This window comes from Alosa pseudoharengus, unplaced genomic scaffold (genome assembly GCF_046254945.1).
Source record: "Alosa pseudoharengus isolate Yale_2024_CS ecotype anadromous, Long Island Sound unplaced genomic scaffold, YU_APseudo_1.1 YU_APseudo_1.1_scf_1, whole genome shotgun sequence".
Classification (NCBI taxonomy): domain Eukaryota; kingdom Metazoa; phylum Chordata; class Actinopteri; order Clupeiformes; family Clupeidae; genus Alosa; species Alosa pseudoharengus.
In genome coordinates this window covers 8,041,724-8,056,547 of record NW_027468564.1, presented here as the reverse complement: position 1 = coordinate 8,056,547, position 14,824 = coordinate 8,041,724, and the positions used below count along the sequence as shown (strand labels likewise).

Sequence of the window (14,824 nt, the reverse complement as noted above, 5' to 3'; positions counted from 1 at the left end):
GATTTTTGAGATGAGCTGCCTGAGTAAATGTCTTTCCACAATCTGTACACTGATATGGCTTTTCCCCAGTATGTGTTCTCTGATGGACAGTAAGATCTCTGTTGTTTCTGAACCTCTTCCCACATGTAACACACTGATATGACTTTTCCCCAGTATGGATTTTCTGGTGTCTCTTGAGATGACCTGTCTGGGTAAAAGTTTTTCCACACTCTGAACACTGATATGGCTTTTCTCGAGTATGTGTTCTCTGATGGATAATGAAGTCTCTGTTGGTTCTGAATCTCTTCCCACATGTAACACACTGATATGGCTTTTCCCCGGTATGAATTTTCTGGTGTCTGGTGAGATTAGACAAACTATTAAAAGTATTTCCACAATCTTTACAGTAATATGGCTTTTCTCCAGTATGTGATCTCTGATGGACGGTAAGATAGAAGCTTGATCTGAAAGTCTTTTCACAAACTGAACATTGATATGGCCTTTCTCCAGTATGTGTTCTCTGATGGACAGTAAGAACTGAGCTTGATCTGAAAGTCTTTCCACAATCTGAACAGTGATAAGACCTTTCCCCAGTATGGATCCTCTGGTGTATCTTGAGATAAGTCAACTTATTAAAAGTCTTTCCACAATCTGTACACTGATATGGCTTTTCTCCAGTATGTGCTGTCTGATGTGGATTGAGATCTGACTCCATCTTGAAACTCGTTCCATCTGTGATCCTTTCAACTGCTGTAATATAAGAAAATTATTAAAACATATAATCTCTCTTTCTCCTCCTAGAGCAATGAAAATGTTATCTTTCTCCACTTAGGGATTTATAGTAAAAGTGTGTAGCTAGAGATAGTATGTGAATGTCAACACAGGCACAGATACATGACGTCGAAAAGCAGAGGACCGTGTTTTAAATATGGTAAAAATGCATCCTATGATTCAAATATTATCCTAACATATTATATAAAGAATATGAAGAACTCATCACCACCATGTTTTTATAATACAAACTTTTAAGAATAAAACTTGTAGGAGAGGAGTCATCATGGTCATATTCTTTTTGAGACACATTGGGTTAAGATTTTTTTTCTCATTTTGGCAAGCATCTGTATAATAAGAGGGGTCATATATTATCCACCAGTCAGTATTGGAAAATAAGTCCCAACCATATTGCGGGATGTGGCTGTCCTGTGTGTGTAGGATATATATATTTGTATACGGCAGTCTGAACAGATTTGAGGCACACTGATCACATGATCAAAACTGATCATAAGTCCCAACTATACCGGTCATTATTAATCTTAGAAAGAGTGATTTGGTGAAAGGAAACCAGCGTGAAACAGACTTGATATGGCAAGCCAGTTTAACATGACAGTCTGAAGTAACCTATTGACACAGGCTTGATATGGCAAGCCAGTTTAACATGACAGTCTGAAGTAACCTATTGACACAGACGATAAGCAGCCAAATTCCACACCACAACACAAAAACAATTTCCGAGCCCTGATGTTATTGGTCAAACAACTAATCAACAATAGTCCCACAGATCAACAGATTAATCAACTATGAAAGTATAGGCTTAATGATTACTTGCAACCCCTGTGTGAGTGTGTGTGTGTGTGTGTGTGTGTGTGTGTGTGTGTTTGTGTGTCTCTTACTGGTCCTGGGCTGTTCTGCATCTCCATTGGTCTGCGTCTGCTTGTTCGTCCCTCGCTGGCCTTGTGGTCTACAGCAGTCCACCAGCACCACTGATACTCTCTTCATCTGGGCCAGAGACACGGGGTCTGTAGGGGACAGGTCAGTTTTGAATTGGACTATAGCGCAAATGTTGGACGTTGTAGTATGTTGGAGCACACATACTGTAAAAACTGCTTGTGAAAGCCAATAGTTATAAATCTTATATTGATACAAACATTACATTTTTAATATAAAAAAAACCAAGACCTTTCAAATGAAATCATTTAAAACTGACAAAGAGTTTGACTTAAGACATCTTATCAAAACACTGGCAGGCTAATGTGTTTGTTTTCTTGATAAATGTGTCTATTTTTATATTACATTTTAAATGCATGGTTGCTAATAGGGCAGCCCTGTTACATAAAGGAGACATTAAATATTACCAGGACATTTCAAGCTAAAGCGTTTCCTCCCAGACCCTCCACCCTCTTGAGTTTTTTTTCTTTTCTCTTGTTTGAATAGTTATGCTTCATCTGCTCATCAACAAAATAAATAAAGCTCTCGCTAACTTGACGCAAGAGGGAGAAAGGGCCTTGATACATTTGTGAATCCCTACGGCCTACGCAATGTGGGTAGTGAATGTATAGGCCGCCCTGCCTCGATAGCCTGCACGTCAGGACATCAGTCATTTCCAGGGCCGCGGGGAAGCAGGGCAGCAAAGGAAACACTCAAACATCAATAGCATGCGATCACATCACAGTAATCAGCCCGGCTCCAAAACACTAAAACGCCACCGGCCCACCAGGAATCCTCCCGGCTCTCTCGATTGCCACTCCGCTACCGAACAAGTATAACAGACAGCAAATAATGTGCAATGATGTAAGTATTCCCTCAGAATCTAATATAAACAATGCTATTAACTAAGAACCCCTCCAGGTTTTTTAAGCATCTTACTTGTAGTAGATGAATCATTTCCCTCTGTAATGTCCACCGGTGTGAATTTCTCTTCTTTGTAAGTAGATGATGTTTGTGTCTCAGTCTTACAGTCATGTTCCAATACAGTATTATCTTCCAATTTACTGGCCAAAATATGTTCACGGAGGAAATCATCAAACTCTTCTTCTTTGATCTCCATCTTCACTGGTATTAGTGGTTCTGTCATTTCAGACTTAAGTTTTGCTACGCCAAAGAAATCCTCTCAAACTTCCCTTCAGTTTGAAAATAACAAAATGTATATGTGGCCAAAGAACAGTACAGTTGTCCTGTTGATAATATACACCTACACACTATACTTCCACAGCATCCCTGTGACAACCACTCTCTGCTATAAGACCTTTATCTGACCTGTTGGCATCCTGGAGTCCATTTTACCCAATCAGCTGCAAGAATACTGTATTTGCATTGCAAATGATGATGACAAATTATTATTGGTTAGACAATTCTGATGGTAATCAGTTGGGCATGTCCATGGATCAACCTGCCCAAAGTCCACAAAGGAGGGTATGTGGGGGTGGGGTGGAGGTGTGAACTGGTTGATGATGAGTGTAGAAGACTGCAGGTGGGGGTGGAGGTGTGAACTGATTGGCGTACAAGACAGCAGGTGGGGGTGTGAACTGATTGGTGATGGGGGTAGGAGACTGCAGGTGGGGGTGTGAACTGATTGGTGATGGGGATAGGAGACTGCAGGTGGGGGTGTGAACTGATTGGTGATGGGGGTAGGAGACTGCAGGTGGGGTGGAGGTGTGAACTGATTGGTGATGGGGGTAGGAGACTGCAGGTGGGGGTGGAGTTGTGAACTGATTGGTGATGGGGGTAGGAGACTGCAGGTGGGGGTTAGCTGAAGTTATATGAACTGATCATATCCCAGTAAAACAAGTCAAACTCCCAAAAGAACTTCCTCCATCATCACGTCCTTGTGGCAGATTTGCTGTGAAAAGCTCACAACTCCTCCCTAGTCTGATGCCTTGGTCTCTACATTCCTCCAATAACTATTAACTGGCACAGCTGCTCAAACTCTTCTTAGAGCTCCCCCTCTCCCAACACAACCTGACACACCTGAGTTGCACTTACTATGTACACCTTTCCCCAGATGTAGGAGGGCTTATGTATTTTATATTTAATTATTATTATCTTGTTACAGTCATGTATAATTAATAATTAATTTCCTTCCTCCACCTGCTCACCCTGCTGCCCTCTGGAAAGAGGTACAGAACCATAAAACAACAGAATGAACAGACTGAAGAAAGAGATACAGAGCCATAAAACAACAGAACGAACAGACTGAAGAAAGAGATACAGAGCCATAAAACAACAGAACGAACAGACTGAAGAAAGAGATACAGAGCCATAAAACAACAGAACGAACAGACTGAAGAAAGAGATACAGTCATAAAACAACAGAACGAACAGACTGAAGAGATACAGAGCCATAAAACAACAGAACGAACAGACTGAAGAGATACAGAACCATAAAACAACAGAACGAACACACTGAAGAACAGCTTCTTCCCTTTAGAACACTCCCATGGGCCGCTGACATAGCAGCTGCAGTTATTTGTGCAATATCTACAACCAGTGCAATAATTATTCCATGTGCATTGAACTGTCTTCCCTCTCTCTATCGTTTAGTCTTTTTAAATGTATTTATTCATCACAACATCACTTTCACTTTTTTAGCTGTGTTTTTATTGTATTGTTTTATCTTGCATGCAAGGTCTGACTCAATCCAACATTCATACATTTCAGATGGTCCAGAATGCAGCAGCCAGATTGCTTACTGGTACTAAAAAGAGAGCAGCACATCACGCCAGTCCTGGCTCAGCTGCACTGGCTTCTTCTTAAATTTAGAATTGATGTTAAGATTTTACTTTTTGTTTTTAAACCTATTAATGGCTTATGCACCCCCCCTACATTGCTGAAATCCTTTCCCACACTCCACCCTTAGGTCGACCCGGTCATCTTCAAAACAACTCTTATCTGTCCCCCGCACACGTCTCAAAACCAAAGGTGACGGGCCTTCTCTGTTGCTGGCCCAAACTTATGGAATCCCCTTCCACCCCACACTAAGTCCTCAACCCTTGCCCATTTTAAGTCTAATTTAAAAACTTTCAGTGCCCATTTTAAGTCTAATTTAAAAACTGTCAGTGCCCTTCTGATGTATTAATAGAGCTGTAGTTGCACTTAGTTGTTAGCTTTTTTCAAATGAAATGTGTCTGACTAGCCGATTTTAAAAATAGGGAAATTAAACATTTTCAACCCGTATAGCCTACACAAGCAATCTTAAATCGACATGAAAGAAAACAAAATGCCTAATAAGCACATTATGAAGTGGACTAAATAAAAACACTGTCATCATCCCCATAGTGAACCATTAGCCCCGTCCCTGCTTGCCAACAATCAGACACCTGTCAATCAGAGACAGCTGTTTCTCCATAGACCTCTGAGACCCCGTTTACACGAGCATGTGTATTTTTATAAACGAAGACATTTCCCTACAGCTGTTTCATCATAGACCTCTGAAACCCCGTTTACACGAGCATGTGTATTTTTATAAACTAAGACATTTCCCTACAGCTGTTTCTCCATAGACCTCTGAAGTTCGCCTACAAAAAAGAACCAAAACGGCCATCTTTGCCCATATAAGGAGATCCGGTTGTTAATTGAAGCTAACTACCTATGGCAAGTTGCATTGAAAGTAAGCTCTGGGGTAGCAAAAATCTAAGTGTGCCGCCTTCACGTACCAGAGATCAAAGCATCCTCTCGAAGGCAGAGGACAAAAGTGTGTTCAGGAAAAAGTCTGCATTTTAGATATTTTTATCCACGCGAGAGTTTAAAAGATGCGATAATTCAAAATCCCCATGTTATTTTCCCATAGGAAAAATCTCCAGATACCGGATGTCAAAGATGGCTGCTTTTTTGTAGGCGAACTTCAGAGGTCTATTAGTATGAAGGTATATTGGGTGCAAAAGTGGCGAGCACATTTAACTGCAGATTTTGCATGTGCACACTAAAGTCGTAAATGTGTAACAGTAAAGTTGAAGTTGTACATATTTTTTTATATCTTGTTAACACAAAATAGGGGCTACGGGTTCACAAATCCTTTTTACAGGTACACAAATCCTATCCTGTGAGTCACAACTTTCAAGAGTCATGCACTCGACACTTTTGCTCCAAACGTTGCAGCGCAGTTGGTGCGAAACACATTTGCACATCCGTGTTTCATAATCTGAGAACATGCACATTCGTGCATTTGTAAACCCAAATGTGAACTAATGCATCCGAAGTTGTGCATCTGTGAAATAATTTCTCATTAATAAAATTCTACAGATCGCTTTGATTTTCTTGCACGACTACAAGTCAATTGATACAAGTGCTCGAATCTGCTTTTACGAGTGACGAGTGACTTTTGCTCCTGGCTAGGTGATATAATAGGAGCAAAAAGATTTGTATGTGTGCACGTCGAGCGAATCGATCGAGAAAACAAGGCGGCCGGATCTGGATCCAGGATCGCGCTCAGACTACCATTGCCTGCTCATAAGGTAAGTAACATGATAATAATATGAAGAAAGTTATCTTGTTTGTTGGTTTACATTATCATGACAGCTATGTTTAGCTTAGCTTACCTGCTTGCTAAATCCTCCAGTGCCAGATCAAGCTAGATAGCTATCGCTAGATAAATAACTAGTTTAGAAGTAGGCCTACAGAAATATAACACTGCCCGTCCAAAATCGTTAGGACACATAATCTGACACAATCGTTCAATTTTCGAACACACCGCAACAAATATTTTTTCCTCGCTTTGTGCAAAGAAAAACTATAAATCGTGTGTCCTTCATTGATAAGGAAACATGCTGAGGTTACTTACTTTTTGAGCAGGCAATGGTAGTCTGAGCGCGATCCAGGATCCAGATCCGGCCGCCTTGTTTTCTCGATCGATTCGCTCGACGTGCACACATACAAATCTTTTTGCTCCTATTATATCACCTAGCCAGGAGCAAAAGTCACTCGTCACTCGTAGAAGCAGATTCGAGCACAATTGACTTGTAGTCGTGCAAGAAAATCAAAGCGATCTGTAGAATTTTATTAATGAGAAATTATTTCACAGATGCACAACTTCGGATGCATTAGTTCACATTTGGGTTTACAAATGCACGAATGTTGTGCATGTTCTCAGATTATGAAACACGGATGTGCAAATGTGTTTCGCACCAACTGCGCTGCAACGTTTGGAGCAAAAGTGTCGAGTGCATGACTCTTGAAAGTTGTGACTCACAGGATAGGATTTGTGTACCTGTAAAAAGGATTTGTGAACCCGTAGCCCCTATTTTGTGTTAACAAGATATAAAAAAATATGTACAACTTCAACTTTACTGTTACACATTTACGACTTTAGTGTGCACATGCAAAATCTGCAGTTAAACGTGCTCGCCACTTTTGCACCCAATATACCTTCATATATTAGCCTCCTGTGATAACGTGTCGGGCCGGGCTTGTGCACAACGTGCAAAGGCTTGGGTGGGGTTGGGCTTAATTTTTTGCAGTGTCATTAGATCTAAACAAGCTCTTGAAGTGACAAGCCCTCCTTACACTGACAGACTTTGGAAAGATTTGGAAAAGATCTTTGAAAGACTAGTCTCAGAACCTCTCACATCTAAAGACAAGTAATCGAGTAAGACTGCAACTAGATTCCTTTAAATTATTACCCATCGTGCAATAGATATGAACAGGAACTGAAATGATAGCCTATGAAACTCAGTCATTTTCGTGTTTCTGCAGCATTGTTTCATGCGTGACATCCCTAACCGATATAGAGTTGTTCTGTCACGTGGAAGAGCCGACTAATGATGCATAAAAAACAAAATAACAATTTATCATATTCATGAGGTCCCTTGCGCCTACTTTGCCCCATCCTGTTTGGTGTTGGAGAGCGGTCACTCTTGGTGTTTATATTGTTCACATCGCTATTTGCATGAGCCACGAGTAAAAAGACTTGCGATAATATCAAACATGTTTGATATTGTCGTAACGGCAAAACTAGAAAAAGACTGACTGCGACTGACTTAAAACCGCTAAAATTGGCACCTTACACTTAACAATCTAGTTGACGGGAGCGCGCCGCGATTCCAGTACAACTCCCATGATTTCTGTCCGACCAAAATCGTACAATGTAAGGCTGCCATTAAATAGCATTGAATGTAGACATGTGGCATCATTTTTGGCTAATAAATTGTTTTAAATGTAGGCTATACCCATTTAAACGTGTTTTACCTGCTTAGCATCAGCTTACCCACATGACACAGATTCCCTGGCAGGTGTAATAGAAAGAAACACATTTCCAGCGGATATTTCACATCTTATCAAAGACTGGTGGTTGTTAAAAGTGACTCTTTTGACTCAAAAATAAAACCAAGACACGTCCATGAATTTAAGGATTTTAATCGCATGCTATGAAGTTACATGCAAGTCTCTTTTACGGACGAAACCCATGCTAAAATAAAACTCACAAAGTCACAAATTTGATCATGTTAACCATTATAATAGTAGCAAGAACAATATAGATATGCAGTGTATTAACAGAATGTTACAGAAAAACTGAATAAATACAGATATGTTATGGTTATGATATTTTGCAGACACCTTTGTCCAAAGCGACACACAAATACAAAAACAACATAATATTTAAAATATAACAGGGAACAGATTAGAATGTTGGTCAAACTATAATAAGGAGAATAGCCATAATAAACAACAATGTCAGTTCAATCAATAGCCTAATAAAATAAGCAATGGAAATGAAGGATGAAAAAATAATACACAATAATGTCCATTCAATCAACCCCAAAACAGAACAAGTTGGGATGTTGTGTAAAATGTGACTAAAAACAGAATGCAATAATCTGCAAATTTCTTAAACTCATATTTAGTTGCAAAAAGGACACAGACAACATATCAGATGTTATCTATATCATGGAAAATATATGTTCATTTTGAATTTGATAAAAGTCCTGGCAGGAAGCGATTTCATCAACGTTTTTTGGTATATCCCAGTTTTTAATATTTTTTTTTCCCGAAGTGTTTACAACTTAGTGTTAACTAATAATTGTTGCAAACTGGTACTATGAACAAAATATTAGTGCATTCCTGGATCTACATCCTTATGCATGCTTCCTGCCAGGACTTTTAGGGGCTTTTCCCAAATCACGGAAGTAATGTCGACACAGCGGTATAGTAGCATCCATCTGGCAAGTGTTATTTAAATAAACACCTGGTGTACTTACAAACTTTTCAATGCCTCGTTTTATGAGTAAAGAGCATAGTTAGTGCAAAGGACCCTAGGATGAAATTACTCCGAACCATCGCTATGGGAGTATGGGAAAAGTATCAAAATGGGAATTCCTGACTTGGTATCGGTATCAAAACAACAATTTTGGTATTGTGACAACACTAGGATATTGAATAAACAAAGTTGAGCAACTACCAGCAGGCAGTAAAGCGAATATTGAGAAAAGTATTTCCCACACTGAATGCTATGGCCGCTCCTCAGTATGCATCCTCTGGTGTCTCTTGAGATTACTTCCCTCAGCAAAAGTCTTACCACAGTCTGTACACTGATATGGCTTTTCTCCCGTATGCGTTCTTTTATGGATAGTGAGCTTTCCTTTGGTTATGAAACTCTTCCCACATGTAGAACACTGATGTGGCTTTTCCCCAGTATGGATCATCTGGTGTTTCTTAAGACAACTCAATTCCCTGAATCTCTTCCCACATGTAGTACACTCATATGGCTTTTCCCCAGTATGGATCTTTTGGTGTTTCTTCAGATGAGCCACTGTAGTAAAAGTCTTTCCACAATCTGAACACTTATTCAGCTCCCCAGTATGGATATTCTGGTGTGACTTCAGACCAGACAAGTAAGTAAACACCTTTTCACACTTTGAACACGGATATGGCTTTTCTCCAGAATGTGTTCTCATATGGGAAATAAGCCCTGTGTGCCTCGTGAAACTCTTCCCACATGTAGTACACGGATGCAGCTTTTCCCCAGTATGGATTGCCAGGTGTCTTTTGAGATTAGACGCATAAGCAAACATATGTCCACAATCTGAACACTGATATGGCTTTTCTCCAGAATGACTTCTCTTATGGAGTGCTAGCGTTGTACTGAGTTTGAATCTCTTCCCACATGTAGTACACAGGTATGGCATTTCCCCAGTATGGATCGTCTGATGTATTTTAAGAGAAGCGATCTGACGAAAAGCCTTTCCACACTCTGAGCAGTGATATGGCTTTTCTCCAGAATGTACTCTCTTATGGACATCGAGCTCCGACCTGGTTTTGAAAGTCTTCTCACATGTAGTGCACAGATATGGCTTTTCCCCTGTATGGACCATCTGGTGACTTTTGAGATGACCTGCCTGAGTATAAGTCTTTCCACACTCTGAACAATGATGCAAATTTCCCCCAGTATGAATGCACCTATGTTTCTTTAGATTAAACTTCTTTCTATAGTACTTTCCACAATGAAGACAGTGATACGGTTTTCTCCCACTATGAATCTGCTGATGTATCTTGAGAGAACCCTTTTGACCAAATGACTTCCCACATATAGCACACATATATGGCTTTTCCCTTTCCCCAGTATGGACCCTCTGGTGTGCTTTAAGCTGAGTCACCTGACTAAAAGTCTTCCCGCACTCGGTGCAGTGATATGGCTTTTCTCCAGAATGTGTTCTCTGATGGAGAGTGAGAACGGTGCTGGTTCTGAATCCCTTCCCACATGTAGTACATGAATATGGCTTTTCCCCAGTATGAATCATCTGATGTGTCTTCATATTAAACAACCGAGCATAAGTCTTTCCGCACTCTGAACAATGATATGGCTTTTCCCCAGTATGCATCCTCTGATGTCTCATGAGATGTGACAAAGAGCCAAAGGCCTTTCCACACTGAGAACACTGATGTGTTTTTTTTCCAGTAGTTGTTATCTGATGTGGTTTGGAATCTGACCCCCTCTTGGAATTCTTTCCATGTGCAATCCTTTGACCAAGTCCTGTAATATGAGAACAGTATTACAAAATTGCCTATCTTTCTCTTTCTACAGCTATGATTTTTTTTTCCAAAACAGCCACAAATACACGAAGTCAAGAGCAGAGGACAAGTGTTAAAATGACAGCATTGTTTTTTTTATTATTCATTTTTTTGTTATGAGATGTTATGTGCATGTTTGTCACTTAACCCTTTAGGCGCCAGAGGTTTTTTTTCGAAACGTTCGATTTTGACATCTTCATTTCAAAAGGCTATATCTTAAAAGTGATAAGAGATAGAGAGACTTTCTGTAAATTAGAGAAATATTAAGGATGACCCAAAATTTATGTAGGGATTAAATGTTTATATCTAATTTGCATATTATGACGTCATATGGTGGCGGCCATCTTGGATTAGACTCCATAATAATTTGGAACAGTGCATTTTGAGTTTTTTTATTTTTGAAAACAATAGTGTTATCATTGGGAGGTTTGTTCAATAAAATTTGAATTATACTCTAACGGTTAATGACTTGAAAATTATACTGACTGTCATTTGCATCAACTATTTAGGAAAATCTGAGAAAAATTGAATTTACATAATAATTTGGAACGCAGTGTATAACAGACATCTGTACATGAAGTGTCAGCAAGCGACTGGTAGCTTAAGAGCGACGTATTGAGACCCATTAGGACAACGACTTTTACAGTATTAAACCAACCAACAATATAAAATATTAAGAGCTCTTTAATTTCATTGACCTGTAATGTCTCACCTTAAATCGAAACAATGTATTTTAGTGCTCATGGACTGATAGCCATAGGCTATTGGTAGGCATATTATCCCAGTCATAATTTGAGGATTTACAGGTACAGTAGGCCTATATGTGATATGCCTCCGAATCGTGTGATGCGTCCGAACAGCGGCAACTGGTGGTTGAATGTCATCGCGCTATATATATCTATCATAGTTCGCCAAACATTCTATTTCAAAATTGTAAATCTTGCACAAAAGTATAAAATAATCTAAACTTCATTCACTCTCCGTGTATACATTAGATCAGGGGTTTTCAACAGGTGGTCCGCGGCGTCATTGCAGGTGGTCCGTGACATGCATTCCAGCCTGCGTAATTTCACGATTAATAACTTTTTTCCATCATTAACTTTTCCAAACCATTTCCAGAATTGTTGCGCATTGGTGTGAATACTGAACTTATTGAAAATATCTAAAATACTATAGAGGAGATGATATTCAAACTGACACAGGATATGTTAGCTTTGTAGGCCTACATAACAGGTATATCCTGTGCTTTGCTAATGCTGTGTTTTGCGTCCCCAACGTCACATACATAAGTTAGGCTACAGTCTGCGCGAAATAGACCAGCTCGGATGGAGTTCACGTTATGTTTCGTTGAAAAGAAGCTTAATAGTTTCGTGAAATTTGAAGGAGTGGAGCTGTTAACTAACGTTTCTAACTAAGGTGAAGAATCAGTACCAGCATGGATTGCTATTTTAGTAGCCTAAGGAAAGTAACAGATGTCAGGACAGATGGACAGGATTCTTCTGCATGCTCTTCAGACAAAGCTACAACTTCGGAGGAAACATAGTGGAAACGAGAAAGAAAATACAGTGACGATTAAATGTTAAATATGGATTTAAAGTAACGATTGACAAAACTGGAGACGAGGTATCACTGTTTCGTATGTTCAACGTTGAGGCCATGAAACCGCCGAAACTCGCGTAATATGGATACCCCTGCATTAGATCAAGACAGACTTGCGGAACAGGCTGCAGGGCAACAGTCTGACAGCCTGCAGGAAAATAAGCATAAATGATCCGCACTTGTAAAAGAGTGCAATTACCAAAGGGCCCTTGAATTGTTCTTTTTAAAACCAAGGAGGATAGCCTGTAGCAATGCTAGATGTCAGCTCAGCCATATTTTGAAAATGTTATTTTGCACTCCCTTTTGCACTTTGGTGTTTGTTAAAATTGCACACATGAATTCACTGTTCTTGCTTTAGTTGTTATGTTGTAAAAATGTTAAAATTGCACATTGCAACAGTTCTTTTGATAAATAATTGTTATACATAATTTTCTAAATAATTGTTAAATGTAGTACAGAGTCTTTAGTCTATCGCAGTGTTTTTCAACCACTGTGCCGGGGCACACTAGTGTGACGCAGAAAATTCACTGGTGCAGAAAAGCAACTGTTGCATCAACAAATTTATAACCACATGCTCTCATTGATTGTATGATTGCACTATTTGTGGTATGCAGGCATTGTACAACAGGGGCCCCATATCCAGTATTCACAGAATCATCACATATCCAGTTCATAACAACAATTAAATTAGATATAGTCACCTACAAATGAAATAGAGGGCGCTTGTTTTATTGAGCAGGTCTTGCATAGAAGCCATAATAAGGTCATATCTGTGTATTATTTAAAATTTTAGGCTATGGTATGTTTATTTTTTTCTTCACACAGGATGTTAGTGTGCCGTGGGACATTTTAAGTGTCAAAAGTGTGCCGTGGCACAAAATAGGTTGAAAAACACTGGTCTATCGCACAAGCCCCCCACCCCCCATTATGGCAAACCCCACCCTACCACCTTGACTAACAAATTTTCTGCGTAAAAACCTGTTCATCCTTCACAAGGAGTTGGCCGACTCTGTGAGGCCCTGGTGCTGGAGCTGCAGGATCTCCCCCTGCAGTCACTCCTCGAGCTCCCCATCCTGCTAGTCCTGGTGCAACACACATGCCTGTGCACTTCACCCAGGACAGCACAGGGGTCGATGTGTCCACTGCCACCAGAAGACCAATTGTTTGATGTGCCACATGCTTTATGGTGAGTAGGGACTGCTATAATGCATGGCACACAGATCAGAACCTGAAAGTTTTTTGTAAATAGTTTTTGTAAATATTTATTTGACCTCAATGCCTTTGAATTTATGTTCCTTTGATTGTATCATGTTTCTTCAGTACTTTTAATTTTACAGTAATTTTATTTATGTGCTATTTATGTAAGTAGATTAGCATTTTTTGTCAACATTGTTGCACTGTTATGTTTTGCTCCTTTATATCTTGCACGGCTATTTAATGGCCAGACCATTTTATTGACCATTTTAATCTTTAACACTTCAGAAATATCATACTTCAGCATATGATGAATAGCTTAATTATCCACCATTTAGGCTACAGTATTAGTATAGTTATATCATGTAATCATGCACAAACTAAAAGAATCTTCGTTATCTCTCCTACTTACCATTTCTAACTTACACGTGACCCGCAGCACTCAACACCTCCGCTTTCACGCAAAAGGGAAAAAAACTGTCTGAGGTCATATATGGGCATGAGGCTACATTACACCATGAACCGTCAAAACCGTACGATGCACACATGCCCCGAACCGAGACAAGCGAACCGTGTCACCCCTAATATTTATATAAAAATTCCTGTACCATTTGCTGAACACTTATAGGATGGCTTTGAGAGTGGTTGGCTTTGAATGTCTAATTTAAAGTGGTTTTAGAGGATGAATACCAAGTGTGCAATATCAATACAGAAGTTGAATGCTTTAAATTTTGCATACTGTGACGTTGTGCCGTGAGGTGGAAATGGACGGAATGGAACATTTGGAATCATTAGGTGAATCGTTAACAAGTGGACGTGTACGATTCCGATGAATCGGAACGTTTCGGAGCCAGTTCCAAACCGGAACCTGGAACCGATTCCCAAGCCTGTGTGTGTGTGTCTGTGCATGTTTCTAGTTTCTTACTGGTCTTGGGCTGTTCTGCATCTCCATTGGTCTGCGTCTGCTTGTTCGTCCCTCGCTGGCCTTGTGGTCTACAGCAGTCCACCAGCACCACTGCTACTCTCTTCATCTGGGCCAGAGACATGGGGTCTGTAGGGGACAGGTCAGTTTTGAATTGGACTACAGTACAAATGTTGGAGCGTAAATTGTATGCTGGAGTACATGCTTGGAGTGTCACCCATAAGAAAAATTTTATTAATCTTATATTAGAGAAACATTAAGTTGGTACTGTCAATTTTGGATTCGGACTACAGTGCAAATGACGAAGCGTACATTCCACAGTGCATTCTATGCTAGAGTATGTTCCTTTGTTTT

General features: G+C 39.8%; 1 protein-coding gene across 1 annotated transcript in view; it reads right to left on the bottom strand.

Moving 5' to 3' along the window:
• The window catches only part of LOC143136310 (uncharacterized), a 103,693-nt gene extending 89,109 nt beyond the window's left edge, over positions 1-14,584 (bottom strand). The window contains exons 1-3 of the mRNA XM_076296964.1: positions 14,474-14,584; positions 9,215-10,717; positions 20-660 (exon numbers count right to left, since the gene is read on the bottom strand). Coding sequence (XP_076153079.1) covers positions 20-660; positions 9,215-10,717; positions 14,474-14,579 — 2,250 coding nt within the window. The 5' untranslated portion in view covers positions 14,580-14,584. The remainder of the gene's footprint in view (positions 1-19; positions 661-9,214; positions 10,718-14,473) is intronic.
• Positions 14,585-14,824: the final 240 nt, after the last annotated feature.